The 21,422-nt window shown below is 48.7% G+C and overlaps 1 protein-coding gene across 1 annotated transcript; it reads left to right on the top strand.

Annotated features, from left to right (window-relative positions):
* The first annotated feature begins 2,904 nt into the window (after nt 1–2,904).
* On the top strand, nt 2,905–9,544 carry LOC101389904 (amine oxidase copper containing 3). The gene is made up of 4 exons (XM_004434416.3): nt 2,905–4,534; nt 7,864–8,149; nt 8,874–9,003; nt 9,246–9,544. The coding sequence occupies exons 1-4, from the start codon at nt 2,938–2,940 to the stop codon at nt 9,519–9,521; spliced, it is 2,289 nt and encodes a 762-aa protein (XP_004434473.3). The 5' UTR covers nt 2,905–2,937; the 3' UTR covers nt 9,522–9,544.
* Nucleotides 9,545–21,422: the final 11,878 nt, after the last annotated feature.

Below are 21,422 nucleotides of genomic sequence, written 5' to 3' on the forward strand. Positions count from 1 at the left end.
ACCACGTTCTGGGGCCCAGTCCTCAGCCTGCAGACTGGGGACTCTGGCTCCCAGAGAAAAACTCATCCTCATCATGTTCACAGAGGCTGGGGGCAAGTTTATTCAAAGAGAGATAAAACCTCATGGGGGAAGCAGATGTGTGTCCTGTCTTATGAGTAATTCTCCAAAAGGGACACTTTTTCAACAAGTTTTTAGGGTATTTGACATGATTGTGCAGACTGGAATGAAATGATACCGGAGGAAACAATGTGACAGCAAGACACTTAGAGAAAGTGGTCAGGGGTGGCACCTTTTTATATACCAGCTCCCCCACCAGCCAAGGCAAAGGGCTCTCCCTGGATCATTACCCACCTCCCCGCATGAGAGCCTGGCGATACCCCACCGGAGTGAACATCCTTGACCTCTGCTTGGTAACACTGGTCAGGATAAGAAACATTAGCCATCTTAATGGTGTGTTCTTCTCTGGGAGCTAAGACCATAACTTACCGAAGGGCCCAGACTCAAGTTCCCAGGCTGGCACAGTTGCCTTGTGGCCAGGGCTGGGCCTTGACATTAGATTCTGCCCCCTCTTATTCTAGAGCTCACACGGCTCCTTTCCAGTGCCCCTTTCCCGCCTGACTTATAGTAGTTCTATTGTTTGCCTTGACTGTAAGAAGCTCTCCAGTCCCTTGCTTCCATGTCACTGTTCAGCTGATGAAAATACTGGCTGTGAATTTTACTCCCCAGCACTCAGAGGTAGGTTTTAAATGTCACGTTTCTTTATTTCTCTAAGTCAGATAACTGGTTTTGTGCCCTCACTCACCTGGTTGGCAGGAAATTCAGTTAGGGGCATGCTTGTCGGGGGTGCTAACCTTTAGGATTAGGTAAGACTCTGTAGACTGGGACTTTTGGAAACAGTCAGCTAGTCTTCAGTTGACAGCGGTCATTGCTATTTGTCTCACTTTCTGCTGCCCGGAAGCCAGCCTGGCCGAGGCGGTGGTGGGAGGAGGGCCTGCCGTGGGGGTTGACCCACACCCACTTTCTCCTGGTGCAAAAGCCCCATTCTGTCCTTTTTTTCTGTCCCCGCAGTAGCCCTTGATGACCTATGAGACACTAGTGAAAGTGATTGTTTCTGCGGGGAGGAGCTGAGGGACAAGAGGGAAGCATATCTGTCACAGTATACTCCTTTATGTTTTCTAAATTGTTTACCAAACATTTTGTGTTTGTTCACCAAAACGTTCTCAAAACATTTTTTAAATTAAAAATATTTAAAATACTGTTTTCCACAAAGAGCTTGAAAACCAGATCAGAAAAAAAAACAGTTCCCATTTTCCTTGAGGACAGGGAGGGCTTGCCTCCCTGGAGAAAGTGATTATTATGTTTAAATTCTACCCCAGAGGAAGGGGGTGCCCTGCCTTTATCACCACCTTGGAATGAGCCCCACTACTCCTTCTAAAGCTTTAAAGAACAAGGGAGAAGGGAACCTGTCGAGTTTCCATTTCAAAATACAGCTGGTTGCATAAACATTTCCAGATAATCTGACCTTTCTGGGATTGATTTACTTGGTTTAACTCTCCCAGGTTTTGAGATGTCTCACGGTCTTCCTGAAATTACCACCTTGCTTAAAACACGCACCACACAAGGCTTCCTGCCCTTGCCTCTTCTGCCCGCCCCCCTTCCCATCCCCATCTCACACCAAGTACGCTGACCTTTTGGCCGTTCCCTGCCTGTGCTGAGGCTGTCTCAAGTTTCTGTATCTTTGCACCTTCTGCTCCCTTTGGCTGGAATGTCATTCCTGTTCGCCGCCGGGCGAATGCACTCTGTCTGCAAGGTCAGTCTGCCGTCCCTTCCTGAGGAAGCCTTCCTGGGCATATCCAGGTCAGCAAGGATTCCCTCCAGGCCCACGAGGGAAGCATGTCCTCTCTCTGGAACCCTCAGTCTCTTCTGGTTCCCCTCAGGACCTGGCTGCCCAGATGATGGTGGCCTCCTGTATGTCACCTGCCAGAGAATAGAGGCAGCTTCGCTCTCTGCCTCTGCCACATTTGGGAGGAGGGTTTCCTGGAGTCGAGGGTTGTGGAGTACCAGGTTATTCCGCAGCCAGTTTTTCCGGGCCCCCTGACCTCTGACCAGCCCATCAGTCCTGCTCAAGGGGGAGACAAGGGGATCTCTGTTAAACTCTGCCCCTCACCAACTTCTGACTGGCTCCGCACCCCACATGCTCCCCTCCAGTGATTTGGGGTGCTCAGGGCCTCCATGAGGTTGACCTGGCTCAGCCCTTCAGCCCCCCAGTTCCTCCTAGGTGCTTTCTGTTCTCAGCATTACCCTCAGGCCTCCCTTGGCTGCCAGTAGGGTTCTGGTTGATGGGGGGAGCAGGAGAGAGTGATGAGGAGCAGAGCCTGAAGGGTATTGCAAACTAGAGGAAGGAAAGAGGGAATCTGGCTGGAACCATGTGGGAAGGTGAGTTTCATTTGCAGCCTTGCGGCCAGGAGAAATGTTCCGCCTAGAGGGTGGAAGAAGAGCCCAAGGACAGTCCCTTTCTGCCCCTGTCACTTCCTCTTGCCTCCCTCCTGCTGCGTTATCCCCAACACCCACCCCTCCCCCAACTAGTTCCCCAACCCTGACCCTGAGTGTTTGGTTTGGAACAGGAGGACAGAGGCTTACGTGGGCCATTTAAAGTCCCGGTTCCTACCTCAGCCCCACCTCCCTAGCCTGGCCTGACCCCTGACCCCCTCCAACTCCACCTCCACCAAACCCTCTGCCCATCCAACCCTCTGTCCTTGGCTGCCTGTCTTCAGAGTACCCATCATGCCTCTTGCCCATAGCACCACCCCAGAGACTAGGAACCTCCAGAGACGGAAAGAGGCATCCTTCACCCAAGTCCCGTCTGTCTATCTTTCTGTCTATCTCTCAATCTGCATTCTGATTCAAGAGCCTGAAGAAGGGCCAGGAGCTATAGCTATGGCTTTCTTCATTACTTTGTCCCTGTGTAGTGTTCTCGTGGTAGGCATGGGTGAAGGTGGGACTGGGAGTGAGGAAGGAGTTGAGACGGAATGTAAACCTGGCCTGCCTCCCCCTTGCCCCTCCATATCTCCCAGTGCCCAGCCCTGGACACACCCTGGCCAGAGCGAGCTGTTTGCCGACCTGAGCCCAGAGGAGCTGACGGCCGTGATGAGCTTTCTGACCCAGCAGCTGGGGCCAGGCCTGGTGGATGCAGCCCAGGCCCGCCCCTCGGACAACTGCGTCTTCTCGGTGGAGCTGCAGCTGCCCCCCAAGGCTGCAGCCCTGGCCCACCTGGACAGGGGGAGTCCCCCACCTGCCCGGGAAGCACTGGCCATCGTCTTCTTTGGTGGACAACCCCAGCCCAACGTGAGTGAGCTGGTGGTGGGACCGCTGCCACACCCCTCATACATGCGGGATGTGACAGTGGAGCGTCACGGGGGCCCCCTGCCCTATCACCGACGCCCCGTGTTGATCCAAGAGTACCTGGACATAGACCAGATGATCTTCAACAGAGAGCTGCCCCAGGCTGCTGGTGTCCTCCACCACTGTTGCTTCTACAAACACCAAGGACAGAACCTGGTGACGATGAACACAGCCCCCCGTGGTTTGCAATCAGGAGATCGGGCCACCTGGTTTGGCCTCTACTACAACATCTCAGGGGCTGGGTTTTACCTGCACCCCGTGGGGTTGGAGCTGCTGGTAGACCACAAGGCTCTGGACCCTGCGCACTGGACCATCCAGAAGGTGTTCTTTCAAGGCCGCTACTATGAGAGTCTGGCCCAGCTGGAGGACAAGTTTGAGGCTGGCCTGGTGAATGTGGTGGTGATCCCAGACAATGGCACAGGTGGGTCCTGGTCCCTGAAGTCCCAGGTGCCCCCAGGTCCAGCTCCCCCTCTGCAAGTCCATCCCCAGGGTCTCCGCTTCAGTGTCCAGGGGACCCGAGTGGCCTCCTCATTGTGGACTTTCTCCTTTGGCCTGGGAGCTTTCAGCGGCCCAAGGATCTTTGACATCCGCTTCCAAGGGAAGAGAGTAGCCTATGAACTCAGCGTCCAGGAGGCCTTGACTGTCTATGGTGGCAATTCTCCTTCTTCTCTGCGAAGCCAGTACATAGATGGTGGCTTTGGCTTGGGCCACTTCTCTTCACCTCTGACGCATGGGGTGGACTGCCCCTACCTGGCCACCTACGTGGACTGGCACTTCCTTTTGGAGTCCCAAGCCCCCAAGACAATACATGATGCCTTTTGTGTGTTTGAACAGAACCAGGGCCTCCCCTTGAGGCGACACCACTCAGATATCCACTCTCATTATTTTGGGGGCCTTGCAGAGACAGTGCTGGTTGTCAGATCTGTGTCCACCATGCTCAACTATGATTATGTGTGGGATATGGTCTTCTACCCCAATGGGGCCATAGAAGTCAAATTCCATGCCACGGGCTATATCAGCTCAGCGTTCCTCTTTGGTGCTGCCCGAAGGTTCGGGAACCAGGTTAGGGAGCACACACTGGGCACTGTCCACACCCACAGCGCCCACTTCAAGGTGGATCTGGATGTAGGAGGTAAGTCATCCTGGCGGGGGCAAGGATTCCAGAAGAGGGGGCTGAAGTCTCCATGCCTAGCTTTATAAATTGTTGCTGAGGGGTCGGCCCCATGGCGCAAGCGGTTAAGTGCGTGCGCTCCGCTGCGGTGGCCGGGGGTTGGCAGGGTCGGATCCCAGGCGCGCACTGATGCACTGCTTGTAGAGCCGTGCTGTGGCGGCGTCCCATATAAAGTAGAGGAAGATGGACACAGATGTTAGCTCAGGGCCTATCTGCCTCAGCAAAAAGAGGAGGATTGGCATCAGATGTTAGCTCAGTGCTGATCTTCCTCACCAAAAAAAAAAAAAATTGTTGCTGAAACACTAAAAATGTAAAAGTATATGAAGTAAATGTGCAAGTCGTAGGATTTCTCAGAGATTTTCACCCTTCGCAATTGGTTATTCTTCCATACTTAAAAAAAAGCTCTTTTGTACTTGTAAATAGTGCATCTACAATTACGGAATTTATTATATTGTATACTATGTATAAATATGATATACTGATATACATATTTAGATTTTTTAATTACCAAATTCAATTGTAACGTACATATGTTTTGCCGCTTCTGTTTTTCCACATAACAACATATCACTCACGCAAGCAACAAATACTTACGGAATGCGTATTTGTGCTAAGTGCTGCACTAATGCAATTTAACAAAAAAACAACATCCCTGCTCTCATGAGGTTTTCATTCTAACGGAGGAGCGGAGAGCACATGGAGAGCTCCTGGAAAAATGTTACAATAGAAACATTTTATGCTTATCCTCCCTGTATCTCAGTTTACTCAAGTGTAAAAATGGCCTAACAGTGCATTCCTCACAGGATTGTTGTGAGGACTAATGATGATTACTATAAACACTTTTCCTTTTGAAATAACTTTAGACTTACAGAAAAGTTGCAGACATTGTACAGAGTTCCCATACACCCTTCACCCCGCTCCCCCAATGTTAACATCTTACAAAACCAGGAAATTAACATTATTACAATATTATTAGCTAAACTACAGACCTTATTAGAATTTCATTAGTTTTTCCACTAATTTCCTTTTCCTGCTCCAGGATCTAATCCAGGATCCCACATTGCATTTAGATGTCCTATCTTCTCAGTCTCCTCCAATCTGTGACAGTTCCTTTGGCTTTCCTTATCTTTCATGACCTGACAGTTTAGAAGATACTGGTCAATCATTTCATAAAATGTCTCTCAATTTGAGTTTCTCTGATATTTTCTCATAATTAGATTGAGATTTGTTTGTTTGTTTGTTTGTGGGGGTGGCAAGAAAACCACAGAAATGACATTATGTCCTTCTCAGTGCATCATATCAAGGGGTACATGATGTCAATATGTCTTATTACCGGTGAAGCTGATCTCAAGAACTTGTGGTGTCTTCTGACTTTCTCCATCGCAAAAGTTAATATTTTTCCACTTGCAATTAATAAATATTTTGGGGAAATTACTTTGACGCTATGCAAATATCCTTTTTCTTTTCTTCTCAAACTCTTGCCCACTAATTTTAGCATCTATTGGTGGATTTTGCCTGCAACATTTATTACTGTGGTGTTTCCCTACTGGTCATTAAATTTTTTCCTTATTCTTTATACATTTATTAATTGGAATTCTCCATAAGGAAGAGTTATCCCTCCTTTTTCATTTATTTATACATGTGATTGTTTATTGATAACTGTGTGGGTTCATGGATATTTATCTTATTCTAAGAATTATAACCCAGTACTGTCATTTATTTTGTTCCTTAAATTGTACCAGTTTTGGCCATTGGGAGATTCTTTAGGTTGGTTCCTGTGTCCTTGACATGCCCCCATTCTTTTCTGAGCACTTCCTTACTTTCTGGCACCACAAGATGTTCCAATTTTATCTTGTATTTTCCCTGCTTCAGCTCTGGAATCAACCACATCTCCAAGGAGCTCTGGTTCCTTTTATTGGACAACAGTATTTTAGAAACCAAGATCTGGGTACCAGGTGTGCTCATTGTTACTGGGATGTCATTGCTTTTAGGCTCTCTCATTGGACTTAGCTAGAAAATATACGTATGTATTCTAACTGACACATCTCTCTTTATCTCTGCATCTAAGTGATGGCAACTCTTAAAGCACTTGGAACGGTGCCTGACACATAGAGAGAAGCGAGCTACTGTTGTTGTTGTTTTTGTTGTTATCTGTGGAGCCCATTGTGTGGATGGACCATAAAGAACTCTTGTTAATTGTCACCTATGGGTAGAAACTCCGGGGTGTGGACTAAGGGCAGTGAATCCACAAAAGGAAACTGAGGGTTTCCTTGGTCTCTGCTCTCTTCTGGTCCTTGGAAGGTGTGAAGGGAGCTTCCAGCATGTTTGGGTTTATTGCTCTTTGGTCTCCTAAGTTGACTCCTAATATGGGACCTAGTTAGATGCTAATAAAATCATTCAAAACTGCAAAAGTTCAGGGAACAAACTGTGCCTTTGGCCCTGCTCTTAATTCCTTGCTAAGCTCCAAATTATAGGAAACACCTCCAAGCACCAGCAGCGTTGGGCCTGGGGCTAGTGGATAACATATTGGACAATGCAGATATGGAACATTTCCTTCCCTCTGGCCTGCATGTCTGCTGTCTATGTGTGGGGTCACTCTATGTTGGTTTCCTCTGGGTGCTGATGTGTAGACAGTGTAGAGCCAGACTAAAACCTGGGTCCCCAGCACTGCCATGATACTAACCATGTGCCCTTGGTGACAAACCAGGGCACGTTATTTAAATTCTCTAAGCCTCAGTTGTCCCATCGGTAAAACTGGGACAATTGTAGTTCCTCCCTCATAAGGTTTTTGCACAAGTAAAGCATCCATGCGTGTGAAGCTCTCAGCACGCTGCCTGTGCAGAGCTCCTTCAGGTTCATAAATGTGAGCTATGGTTGTTATTATTTTCATGATAAGGCAGTTCTGGTGATGCCACAGGGCTTCAGATATGAGGCATAGACCCTGAGGTCAGAAAGAACCCAACTCTGCACATGGCCTGCTAGGCTGCTCCAACCTCAGGTGAGCCACCCTCCCTTGCAGCCCCTCAGAGGGAGATCAGTGGAGGTCAAGTTACAAGGCCTCTGGGATTATTACCAGAGATGACATAGGGGAGAAAGAACTTCTCTAAATCTCTGGATTGGGAATAGTTTGGGGAGAAGGGAGGGAGGCAGGGGGCACTCTCAGTTCTGGGTTTCTCTTTGGCCCCCACTCTGAAGCCAGATGGGGGCAGAGTCCAGAGGGGGCAGGGCAGTTGCATGACCAGCCCTCCCTCCCGCCCTTCCCCCTACCCACCTCCACCTCACCCCGACAGGACTGGAGAACTGGGTCTGGGCTGAGGACATGGCCTTTGTCCCCACCGCGGTACCCTGGAGCCCTGAGCACCAGATACAGAGGATGCAGGTGACCCGGAAGCTGCTGGAGACGGAGGAGCAGGCCGCCTTCCCCCTGGGAGGCACCCACCCTCGCTACCTGTACCTGGCCAGTAACCACAGCAACAAGTGGGGTCACCCGAGGGGCTACCGCATCCAGATGCTCAGCTTTGCTGGGGAGCCGTTGCCCCAGAACAGCTCCATGGAGAGGGCTTTCAGCTGGGGGAGGTGAGTGGTGGGGTGTCAGAGAGAGGCTGGGGGAGGTGGACTGTAGGAAGGGCCCCATGTTGCTGGGCACCCAAGATCCCACCATCCTATGGGTGTGCATGCACATACAAACTCACACACACACACACTCGTAAACACACATATATTCCTGCAGCCACAATCTTAGGCCACTTAAAATGAAGCCTACTAGATGGATGGATGAATGGAGAGATACGTGCTGAATCAAATATAACAAAATGTTAAAGGTAGAATGTGGGTTGTGGGTATATGGGTGTTCACTATACTATTCCTTCAACATTTCTGTATGTTTAAAATGTTCACAATAAATGTTGGAGGAAAAAACAAAGAGTAAGAGAGGAACACAGATCTGAGGAGTATTCCCTAAAATTCAGGCATATGAGATACTGAAATTGACTTAAGATGGGAATCAGGCCATGTCCATGCATATGAGGCCAGGGCCCAGGTTCTAATCTGGGTGAATGTGTGAGCAACATTCCTGCTTGAAGTCTGAACAATGAGCCAGTGTTTTTTGAAATACAGGGTATTGAACAAGTGCGGGAACTCTACGAGACAGAGGCAGAGAGGGAGAATGGGAAGTGGACAGAGAATGATAAAGAGGCTCGATACTCCGAGAACTTTGTGCTCGTTGTGTTCCGTCTTCAGTGCAGCTTCAGGAAGTAGGACAGGTTGATGACCTTGTGGGTCTAATCCAAACCTCCTGTAGGTACCAGTTGGCCGTGACCCAGCGGAAGGAGGGGGAGCCCAGCAGCACCAGCATCTACAATTTGAATGACCCTTGGACACCCACTGTGGACTTCACTGACTTCATCAACAATGAGACGGTGGCAGGGCAGGTCAGTTGAGAGGGAGGAGGTGGGGTGAGAGGGTGGAACAGGGGGAGCAAGGATGAGCCACTTCACTCTATCCCAAACCAGAGTCCTGGGAGGTCTTTAGAATTCAGCAAGAAAGAAAGCTTTATGCTTTCACATTTTTCCTGGGCTAGTGACCTGAATCCTTACACACAAGGCTACTGTGGGAGGCAGGCATGTCCTTAGCAAAGCCAGGCCTCATGATCCTCTTTCTTCTCCCCTGCTAGGACTTGGTGGCCTGGGTGACAGCTGGTTTCCTGCACATCCCACATGCAGAGGACATTCCCAACACGGTGACTGTGGGGAACGGTGTGGGCTTCTTCCTCCGACCCTACAACTTCTTTGACCAAGACCCCTCCTTCGATTCTGCTGACTCCATCTACTTCCACGAGGACCAGAATGCTGGGTCCTGTGAGGTCAACCCCCTAGCTTGCCTCTCCCAGATTGCTGCCTGTGCCCCCGACCTCCCTGCCTTCTCCCATGGAGGCTTCTCTCACAACTAGGTGGTCCCTGGGATGGGGAATGTGGCCAGGGACCCCAGGGCCAGGGTGTGTGGGGAGGGGGAGCAGTGGGCACTGGGTCGGGCAACCTGGTACCCTCTTCTCCTTCACACACTTGGGGTCTCCGCCCCCACTCCCCCAAGGTCCTCTCTCTTCCGTTGCCCTTCCTTACATCCACCTCCCTGGGTGAAAGATCCTGAGCTGTGATACCTGACATGGGGGGACTCAGCTTTGTTGACCCCAGACCTGCTGGGTTCCTATCCCAGGAGGAGAGGAATGGACAGCCAGAAGTCTGGAGTGATGGCCAAGCTTTTCTCAGAAGACTCCTGTTTTTTCTAAGTTTTTTAATCTTATTTTTTTTAATGAGACATAATTCACATACCATTACATTGACCCTTTTAATATGTACAATTTAGTGGTTTTTAGTATATTCACAAAGTTGTGCAACCATTACCACTATCTAATTCCAGAACATTTCATCACCCCAGAAAGAAATCCCATACATTTTAGCATCACTCCTTATTTCCCTCCAACCCCTTCCCAGCTCTAGGCAACCACTAATCTTTCTGTCGCTATAGATTTGCTTAAATTCTGGACATTTCATGTAAATAGATTCATGCAATACGTGGTCTTTTGTGACTGGCTTCTTTCATTCGGCATAACATTTCTAAGGCACATCCACGTCGCAGTATGAATCAGCACTTCGTTCCTTTATGGACAAACAGTATTCCGTTGTGTGGGTAGACCACATTTTGTTTATCCATTCATCAGTTGATGGACATTTGGATTGTTTCCACTTTTTCGTTATTAAGAATAATGCTGGGGGCCGGCCCCATGGCTTAGCGGTTAAGCGCGCGCGCTCCGCAACTGGTGGCCCGGGGTTCGGATCCCGGGCTTGCACCGACGCACTGCTTCTCCGGCCATGCTGAGGCCTCGTCCCACATACAGCAACTAGAAGGATGTGCAACTGCGACATACAACTATCTCCTGGGGCTTTGGGGAAAAAAAAAAAGAGGAGGAGGATTGGCAATAGATGTTAGCTCAGAGCCGGTCTTCCTCAGCAAAAAGAGGAGGATTAGCATGGATGTTAGCTCAGGGCTGATCTTCCTCACAAAAAAAAAAAAAAAGAATAATGCTGCTATGAACATGTGTGTACAAGTTTTTGTGTGGACGTGGGCTTTCATTTCTTCTGGGAGTATACCTGTGAATGGAATTGCTGGGTCGTATGGTAACTCTATGTTTAAGTTTTTTTTATTTTTTATTATTATTATTTTTTTATTTTATGTTTTTATTTATTTATTTTTTTTGGTGAGGAAGATTAACCCCGAGCTAACATCTGTTGCCAATCCTCCTCTTTTTGCTAAGGAAGATTGGCCCTGGGCTAACATCCGTGCCCATCTTCCTCTACTTTATATGTGGGATGCCTGCCACAGCATGGTTTGGTAAGTGGTGCGTAGGCCTGCGCCCGGGATCTGAACCAGCATACTCTGGGCCACCAAAGCGGAGAGCACGAACTTAACCACTGTGCTACCAGGCCGGTCCCTATATGTTTAACCTTTAGAGAAACCGCCAGGCTGTTTTCCAAAGTGACTGCACCATTTCTTTTCTTTTCTTTTTTTATTGTGATAAAACGTACATAACATAAAATTTACTATTTGACCATTTGTAAGTGTACAGTTCAGTGGTATTAAGTACATTTAGAAGCTTTCTTGGGCCGGCTCCATGGCTTAGCGGTTAAGTGCGCGCCCTCCGCTGCTGGCGGCCCAGGTTCGGATCCTGGGTGTGCACCCACGCACCGCTTCTCCCGCCATGCTGAGACCGCGTCCCACATACAGCAACTGGAAGGATGTGCAGCTATGACATACAACTATCTACTGGGGCTTTGGGGGAAAAATTAATTAATTAATTAATTTAAAAAAAAAAAAAAAAAAGAAGCTTTCTTGGGCCTCCCCAGCTCCTCCTCTGCCCCGAGTCTTGAATATAAAGGTAAGGCCTGTAGAGACCCGCTGTTCTCTCAGACCCCAGGGCAGGTCTCCACTAGGCCAGTGTCCCAGATCTTGGGAAGGTGCTTCTCTGTCTTCATTTCCTCTTATCCCAGCACATTCCTTCTCCTTTCTTTCTTCTTCTTCCTCCTCCTCCTTCCCCTCCTCCTGCTACTTCGGCTTCTACTCCCTGGTATTTCCCTCCGAGGTACTTGGGGGATGTCCCTGCTTCCTCAGTTCCTGTAATCCCCTCCATCCCTCATTTCTGGTGTCCTCCTCTGTCCCTGGGCTGGGGAAGCCTTGGACATGCAGGGGGCTGTCTTGTTGAAGAGAGGGACAATCCCTGGTTGTCTCCCTGTGGGAGACATGTGTCTCTGGACAGATTTCTTCATCTTGTCTCCACCTTTCACTATCAGAACAAAAAACTTCCTGCTGTCATCTTGTCATCTGTCTACACTGCCAAATAATCTTCTTCTGAGTTCTTGCCATTTACACAGACCATGTGGAGTATGCTTTTGAGAGGGGGTAGGATGGACAAGTGACAACAGCAGTTCAGGGGATTTGTGGGTGAAACGTTGAAGGATCATCTATTCTCAGGGCCATGGGTGACAGTGGCCTCCATTACTCCACAGCAGCCAGCATGGGTGATCAGAATGTCACCAAGCGTAGGGACCAAAAAGCCTCAGGCGCTCAAGCAAGCAGGCCAGGAGCTGCCCAATCAGGGGTGGGCATGCGTATGAGCCAAGGACATCCCAGTGGGGATTGGTCTGGCCTGCTCAGGCAACAGCCTCCAGGCCCTCAAATCCTTGCTGTCCCTCCTGGGGTGTGGACTTTGGATGGGCACAAATAAGAACTGGGATATTTTCCAGAAAGAAGTGTGGGGGCAGGAATAAGGTGGCGAGGAGGTAGGGCTCAGAGACCAAGCTTCCTCAGGAGCCTCCAAGCCAGAGAAATCCCTGTGGTATGCGGGGTCCACACCTCTGCTTCTGTAGCCTGCCCACTTCTATCAGTGTCTTTTCTAGAAGAGGGGGCTCTGAAGTCAGAAAGAGAGGGGGCTTCGTCCTCAGCGGGAAGCCCAGGCTGCCGACACAGCCCTAGGGGAGGGTACTGACTGGGCAGGCCCTGGCAAGAGGGGAGATCGGGGCACAGAGTTTTCGGTCCAGCTCAGCTTGTGACCAGAGAGAAACGGCAGACCGGGATCTCAGATACCATGGAAGTCCTGTGGTTCTCTCAAGAACTGCCTGGACCCCCAGGCTCAACCAGGTGAGCTGTAAAGGAGCTAAGTTCTGGCAAATGGACCTTCATACTAAGACTAAAAATTGTGGGAGCCACATTCTAGATTCCAGAATATCAGCAGGATATGGTGGAAAGTGCTCAGATGGGGAAGGGGTTAAGGCAGAGCTGGTTTGCTGTTGTGATTCTTCTGTCCATTTTGTTTTTAGGCTCAGTGAATTAGCGTCCCTTTACCCTCTCAGCCCAGATAAATATCATGTTTTGATTTCCTTGTGTTTTCTTGTTTAAAGAAATTTGAACCACAATGGGTATAAATGCTTTCATCTAGACCCTAAAATAAACACTGTGGGAGCCAATGATGCTTCTGTGGGCTGTTCCACCTCTGCTTCTCCACATGCAGGGAGGGGGAGGGGACCTGTCTCCCAGGCTGAAGTCTGTGTGTGTGTGTGGGGGGCTCTGCTGCTGTGGCTCACCAATGACCAATGAGTGTGCAATGGGGCTCCCCACTGGGGTCAGAGGGCACAGCTTGAGCCACCCCAAGGGAATGTGTGCACAGGGAACTCTCAGGAAAAGATTCAAGGCAGCTCCGATGGAAGGCTTTCCTGGGAATAGATCCTTCCAGCCACAAGAAAGAAGCAACTAGACCCTGAGGACTGCAGCCTAGAGAGATCCAAAGGGTCAGAGTAGCAAAGTTCTGGAAGGAACCTGGTGAGTGGGAGGGAACTTTGGGAATGTGGGCCCTAGGGGACCCTTAGACCTACAGATCCCACTGAAAGGACCTCAGACACCACACACACACACACATACACAGTATCATTGTGAGCTCCCTGGCCTGGCCTCTTAGTGGTGCCTGTCTGGTGTCCCCAGTCTGACACTTGGCCTGTGGCCGATGGTTGACCATGGTTGTTCCACGCAGGCTCCAGGCGGGTGTCTGCAGCTTCTGTAGCTTTCCTCCTGCCCACATCTGGATCCTGTGAAGGGAAAGAGATTGTAGCATTCTCAGTGGGGCTTGGGTCTCAGACATCTTCCCACTGCATATTTCTTGTACTTATGGACCTCATGTCTGTGGACCAGACGCGTGGGGGACTCCTCCTTTCTTGAGGACCCTCAAGGAACGTGATGTCTCAGTCTCTCCCACTTCTCCCATTGAAATGGAGCCAGTATGGTGGAGACTACTCTGGCTAGCTGATTTCCTTCTATTGCCTCATATATTCCTCACAACAACCTTTAGAAGCAGATATTATTATTCCCATTTTACAAAGGAGGAAACTAAGATTCAGAGGGATTAGGTAACTTATCCCAAGTCACCTGGCTGGTAAGCAGTGGGGCTGGGATTGAACCCAGGTCTTAGTGGGTTTGTGGGTTCTTCTACCTGACTGCCTTCCCCTGTATCACTGCTCTTCACTGCCCAACAGGCCTGGTTAAAGAATTAAACAAGGTAATGCTTGAGAAGCATTTGGCACCTGATCCACGGTAAGTGACCCTCTAAGAGCAAAATCAACACTCAATGGACCAGAGCAGAAATATGCACAGTTGCCTCAAAGCAAAGGCCCTCAACCTTGACTGTACATTGAAATCACTTGTAAAACTCCACATACCCAGGCTGTACCTCAGACCAATAACATCAGAATCTCTGGGGTTGAGGCTCAGACATAGCAGCTTCTAAATTTCCCCCTGGTGATTCTAATGTGTAGCCAGGATTGAGAAATCCCTGGAACAGCAGTTCGGTTCCAAGCTTGCCAGAGGAGCCTGACCAGCGAGTGTAAGATATATAAAGAATGTGTCTGTGAGAAGGAGCATTGCAGAACCTGCCCTTCCAGTGACAATCCGACCATGTCTGGAGCAGAGGCCCCAGCCCAAGGCCAGGACACGTCAGCCCTGGAAGCACATTAGCCACGCAGAAGGAGGCACCAGGCCCAGCAAACCTATCTCATGACCAACTGCTGATTCTGATTCATGGCTCGATGGGCCAGGTTCCCACCACGTCTTGGTCATGGGAGGAAAATGGGCAAGTCAGATGTATCTCTTGTGTAAATGAACTAATTGGTATTCTGATAATAATTGCTTTTGTTTTGACAGTTACTGTAAATGAAGATTAGCCTGGAGGCGTTACTTTGGTAAATTTAGATCTTCCCTGAAAGACGAGCCCCCTTGGTGAGCTGATGAATTCTGATTTAGGCCCCTCCCTTGGACTGTGGTGAATTCACCAAGAGACCATCATGAGGTGTCCTGGGAGGCGTCAGCCAGACTCCTGACACGATGCACACAGCCTTGCCTCAAACTTCATGTCTAATTTAATGAGCAGAGACTCACTATACGTGAATGCCCGCCTTCCTTCCCCCTTCCTCCTATAGTTTTTCCTTGGCCAACTTTGCCTTATAAATCTTCAAAGCTTCCCACTCTGCAGGGCGTATTAGGTCATTCACAACTGGTTTCAGCACCCCTGCCACCCTGATGTCCTGCACTCCGAACACCCTGACCATGTGCCCTTCCCCATAGAGGCTGTTCCCACCCACTCATGCCTCTGCCCATGCGCTCCCCTCCTTGCTCCCTCTGGTTCTTTCCTCACTTCTTCATCTGGTGAGACCTTATTCACGCTCTAAAACCCAACTCAGATATCCACCCCCTGAACAAAACTAGTTTCTTTGTTCTCCCTGCTCCCTTAGCACTTCGGGCAGAACTCCACAATGGAGATTCATGTGCTGAACTCAGTTCATTATATACACGTGTCCTCCCCTCATTCCTCATCAGAGAACCTGAGCTTCCCGGGGCAAGAACCATGTCTTGTTGCCCTTGGTGGCCTGGTGCCCAGCATGGTGTCATGACCATTTTGGCTGCTTAAATACATTTTCACTGAAATCTGAACACACAATAGTACTTGTTACGTTCAAGTAATTCTTTGTCTTGTAAAAAGCCATTTCATACCCAGTTTTTCCTTTGACTACCTCAAAAAGGAAGATCTAAGGAAGCCCAAAGATCCTGAGTGAAAAATCACCCTGGCTGCACAGGTTAAGCCAGGACGTGGGGTCCGAGGGCAAAAGTGATTTTGCTCAGACACTGAGCCTGAGCATTTGCTGTCCAGGTGAGACCTGCACGGCTGGAAACAGCCCCCCAGCAAAGGTTGCAGGAAGGAGGAGGGGGACAGAAAGGTTTCCGAGGAGGTGGACACTGGCAGGTCTGTAAATCAGTTCCCCAGCCTGGGCTTTCCCTGAAGCAGGCAGGAGGGCCCAGAGCATGGGGTAGACCTAGGGGGCATGGTGTGGGAGGGTTACAAGCCTAGGCTGGGCATTGGACCCCAAAATGCTATACAATTTGGCATGTATGTGGGGAAGGGTGTTTTTGAGGCAGCAAATCAACATTTTCATCATTCTGCAACGTGGTAGAGTGGTTTATAGTGTGGCTCCTGGAGCCAGGTTGCTGGGGTTTGGATCTGGCAAGTATGACCTTGGGCAAGTTATTTAACTTCTCTGTCCCTCACTTTCCTCACCTGTAAAATGGGGACAGTAATAAAATCTACCTCAGGACTTTTATGAGGATTAAATGAGTTAATCCGTGTAATTTTCCCAAACTAGTTCTTGGTGTATCGTAAATGCTCAGTGAATGCTAGCTATTATTTAATATTATTTAATATTTTATTAACCGGCATCTACTGGGTGTCTCAGTTACTGCATAACAAACCACCTTGTAGCTTAGTGGCTTAAAACAACAAACCATTTTATTTACTCATTATTCTGTAGATCGGCCATTGGGGCTGGACTCAGCTGGGCAGTTCTTCAGCTGGAGTCACCTGGATCGCTCACATGGCTGCCGGTATCTGGCAGATGGACTGGGGCTGGGTGGTCTAAGATGGCCTCACTCACATGTCCAGTGGCTGGGGCTGGCTGTCAGGCCACATGTTACAGCAACGTGTCTCCAGCAGGCCAGCCTGGACTTCTCCCCTTTGTGGTCCAGGGTTCCAAATGTAGCCTAAAGAGGACGAGCCCTAGTGAGCAAAATGCTTTTCAAGCCTCTTCTTGCATCACATTTGCTAATGTCCCATTGGCCAAGGCACAAGATCAAGCCCAGATTCAAAGGATAGAGACATAAGCTTCACATCTTGATGGGAGAGAGGCAAAGTCACAATGCAAAGGGGTGTGTGTCAGGGATGGGAGGGACCATCACGGCTATATAAACAATCTACTACACCGAGCATCAGCCGTGCAAGCAGAGCTCAGTTCTGGAGGCTAGAAGGGATGTTTTCTCGGCCCTCAGGGCTCAGGATAGCAGGAAAAAGGTTAAGACATACATGCAAAACAACTGTAATGCAAGGTTTGAACATGCTAAGTGCCCCAAGATAGGAACAGTTAAGTGCTAGAAGAGTTCAGGTTAGAGTGATCCTCTACAGTTGACGAGGGGTGGGTGTCAGTGGGTTGGGAAGGCTTTATTAGCTTGGCCTCGCATATTGTTAGAATCTGGACATGTGGAGATGGAGAAAATGATATTCCAAGTGGAGAGAAGGGCAAATTTAGAAAAAACAAGGCATGTCTGGGAAATCCAAGCCCATCTAGTATATCTGGAGCAAGGGGTCCATGAAGGGGAGCTGCAAGATGTAAGTCTGGAAAGATAACCTGGGGTCCAATTGTGGGTGAGCTTGAATTTGAACTTCATTCTGTAGGCAATGGGGAGCCACTGGGTATTTTTAAGGTGACAAGTGAAAAGAACTGTGTTGTAAGAAGGCTTCTTTGCCAATAGTCTGTAGGCTGGTTTGGGCAGGGGAGCGAGAAGGGAGGAGGAGGTCAGTAGGTAATGAAGGGACTAGCAGGCCTGGGCAGAGAGACTGATGAGGGGCAGGAAGAGTAGAAAATATATGCTCAGAACCTGAGGAGTGATTGCAAATGGGGCATGACGAGGTGTCAAGGATGACTCGAAGGTTGCCAGGCTCAGTGTCTCTAGGATAGCAGAGGGCGAGGAGATGTGTTTACAAAGCAGGGAAATATGGAGGAAGAACAGGTCTGCAAGGAATTTGAGGAACATATGGGATGTCCAGGTGGTGTTCAAGTGGAGTCCACTGTCACGCTGACTATAGGAGGAGGAAGAGGAGAAAGGAGAGTACAGCTTGCAACATTGAACACAGCAAGGGTGAGCATTTCAAGGCAGTTATCTGTCAAAAGTGTCAGATGTGGCCAAAAGATTAAGGAAGAAGAAGGACAAGAAAAGGCCAACCAGCAGATTTGACAGTGAGAAGGTCACCGTGATGTCCCAGTAAAGCAGAGGAGGCTGAAGTTACAAGAGATTGAAGAGGGAGCAACAGGCATCCTGCTCTCTGGAATTCAAGGTTGGAGAGATCTCCTGGACTTACATGACCCTGGCACCACAATCCTTCCACTTCAAACCTACTAAAGGGAAGAAAATCTTTAATATCTTAAAAATAAAACAAACACTGCCTTCCTTTTCCATCCTAAAGGAGGGAGGCATGCTAGACTCTCCTTGCCCTTCTCCCTCTCTCTCCTGCCCACTGGCTGGTGATCAGGCACTGTCAGGACCTATGCCCAGGGAGACAGGCGTTGGCGAGACAGATGGTTGTTTACTTCCTAGCAGAGGTCTGTTGTGTTTTCATAGCTCAGAATAGTTCCTTTCCCTCTCCAGGCCAGCAGGGCAGGGGAACCTCATTGTTTGTTTTCATAATTCCAGGCCTCACTTCGTCCTCTTCTCTGCATCATGGTCCTCCTTTGAAAATTCTCAGAGGGGGTGGGGCATGGGTGAAGAGGGTCCAAGACTACTAATTTCCTAATTATGCCCCCTAGCTGGGCTCCGGAAGAGGGAAGGACTAATAACTGACTGTACAACATGGGTGTTTTGCTTGGGATGAGAACTCTACAGCTATTAAAGAAAGAGTTGATTAAAGGACTGCAGGGCAGCACTGAGGGAGAAAAAAATGAGGATGGAAGGGATGCCCTCTCTCCCAAGCTGGATCTCGCCTGGATACCAGGCTCTACATAGGGAACTGACTTCCGCTAGAGAATTGTGAGGGGCCTCTTGGACTCCTGGTGCACCTCAGGTCTCGCTGGGTCCTGGCGGCACCAGTGTTTGGAAGGTGCCCTGAGATGGGAGGAATAACTGGCTTCGCGGAATACTCTTTCAAAATCTTTGAATTTTTTTTAACTTGTGAATGTATTACTTTTGAAAATATTTTAACTAAAAAAATGTGAACACATTTATCTTTTCCTTCTGGCAATAATGAATCATTTACTGTTCCTCTGTCAGGTTGTTAAAAGTCAGGCCCCACCTCCTTGGAGCTACTTTCAAAGGAGCACCAAAGACTCAGAGAGAGTTAAACCTGAAGGGAGGGTGAGGGCCACCAAGTCTCGTTTTACAATGGACAAAAGTAAAACCCAGAGCACTCCAGTGACTTGGCCAAGGTCACACAGCTCTTTAATCTTCCTATTTAATCTTTAATTTTTTTTCCTTTTGAATCCTTTGATGGCAGTGGGGGAGGGGAAGTCTCCTGGTCTGCCTGATAAAGGCTTGAGGGTGTTTCTGAGAGTCTTCTAAGGAAAACCAAGAGGCTCCTTCTGTCCCACACCCACCTCCTACCCTCCAGCCCCCACCTCACTCCACCCCCATCAGGCTGAGCTGTGGTTGAGCAATTATGACAGTTTCCCTCCCCTCCTTCTTTCGTTGGTCCCAATTCTTCAAAGTGTCCATGAGTTGAAGCAAGAAGGGATGGCAGTTGGGGCTGAATCCTTAGCTCAAGTCACACTTTCCATCTCTCCTCAGACAACCCCTCTTTGCCTCTGGAGTACAGATCAAGACGAAGGGGAAAATGAGCTTTTTCCCAAAAGTCCTCACCACTGTTTTGGAGACTTACTTCCTTTGCCTCTGCCTCTGCTGTGCACCATTAACAAAGTTTAACTCCTGGCAGGATGGATCAAATCTGACAGCAAGAATGTTTCCCAGCTGCTAGGGTCATTTGGCCCTGCCAAAGGGTTGATTAAGAGTGAGAGAAATGTCTACCATCTGGACAAAAGAGAACTGGTTAACCATTTGTGGAAACAGGATATTCTCTGGAGGGAATAACAGCTTCTTGGGGGAGGGGTGTTAAGGAAGAAAGAGGAGAGGAAGAGGATGGTCAGTCTGTGCTTCCCATAAAGGCTCCAGCAATTCATTTGATTCATTTGATTTCAGTAGAAGGCGGACCCTAGCATGGCAGGAGGAAGGTGGTGAGCTGGAAGGTCTTAACTGTTTACAATGAAGCAAATGCCCCCTGGTATTTTTCTGTGGACAGTATGTCCAGCCCATCCTGAGACGTGCAGCATGCTCCCTCGACCTGGTCAATAGATGCACAGTTCAAGGTCCTGAGGCTGAACTTTCTCACCATGCTGGAGATAAGTCAGCCATTTTCACTGGCTATCAATGATTAATCCACCTCTCCCTCCACCTGTTTGTCTCAACATGTTTTTGTAAAAAATGAACTGTGTCACTCACTTAAAAGGTGACAGCAGTTGATCCAGCCACTTTCTACTGTCTAGCCCTAAACACCTCCCCCACTGGTCACTTGGTAGGAAAAAAAGCACCCAAAAAGAAATTAAAAAACACAAAAAACTGTACATCTTGCCGTTTGGGCTGTAATCCTTCAGAGAAATCTACCCTGCTGCTCAGACGAAGCCTTGGATTGAAGCAGGGTTTTGCATCCAAACTACGATGTGCAGACAAGACCCATTCTAGTGATAATGGCTGAGCAAAGTAAAGGCAGCTCCTCTCTCAACAGGACCCAGAGCCCCAGTCAGAATAGAGGACTTGGCTGCAGGGAAACTCAGAATTTCTTTTTGGTAATAAATGCAATTTTTGGATGAGGTGTGTGGTAAATTGTGGCTCCTTCCCCTTTGCTTTCCTGCTGACGAATAAATTTGTTTGAGTGAATGAGTCAATCTTGCTCTGGAAGGAGAAGGTGCTAGGACACTGGAACCAGCTTCCCTTATTTAACAGCAGACCAGACTGTACTTTCTGGCACATTTCCTTCATGTTTTTCCCAAAGCAAGATCCTCAAAGCTCTTCTGTTTGTGGAGAAAGTGCCTGAGGAGTGCTTGGCTAGTGTACCTTTCAAAGAGGGGCTCATATAATTTTCCATCTTCATCCTTTCCCGGACTCAGCTGCTCGTTTCCCCAGAGGGTATTAATAAGTCTTGAGTCAGCTCTACTGAGGACAAAATAACAGGGAGCTCACTTATATTTGTAAAATGGATTCAATTTTGATCTAAGGATCCCCCCGTTGACATAGTTAGTTAGTAAATATCTGGCCTCCCTGTCCCACTAGAGTGTCAAGGTTCAGGAGGACAGCCGGGATTTAACTTGGAATTCCTCAGAGAGCCAGGCATGGCACTTTGCTCAGGAAATGTTTGTTGAATTAAACTGGAGAACTTCTTGAAAGGGAAGATGACAGGAGTTGGCGAGAGATGATGGAATCCCCTCTCTGGAGATAGTTCTTTAAATGAGTGAAATCTCTCCGAAACCTCCAGCAACTCAAATGCTTCATCCACAATATTCATCTCAAATATCCACAAGTCCTTTGAGGATCTGAGAACTCTACAATTTCTGTCTTCAGCCAGCTTTCTAGCAGGCTCAGGTCCTTTGGGGCCTCACCTCTTTCTGCACATAATAAAAATTTGCTGGAGGCAGCAGGAAAGGGCTGGAAGGTGGAAAGGTGGAGACTA

Source organism: Ceratotherium simum, chromosome 16 (assembly GCF_057802395.1).
Source record: "Ceratotherium simum simum isolate JZ-2026a chromosome 16, ASM5780239v1, whole genome shotgun sequence".
Lineage (NCBI taxonomy): Eukaryota > Metazoa > Chordata > Mammalia > Perissodactyla > Rhinocerotidae > Ceratotherium > Ceratotherium simum.

Coding starts and splice junctions, on each gene's coding strand:
- LOC101389904 (XM_004434416.3), top strand. CDS start 2,938: ATGGCTTTCTTCATTACTTTGTCCCTGTGTAGTGTTCTCGTGGTAGGC. Junction 4,535..7,863: donor GGTGGATCTGGATGTAGGAG/GTAAGTCATCCT, acceptor TCACCCCGACAG/GACTGGAGAACTGGGTCTGG. Junction 8,150..8,873: donor AGGGCTTTCAGCTGGGGGAG/GTGAGTGGTGGG, acceptor AACCTCCTGTAG/GTACCAGTTGGCCGTGACCC.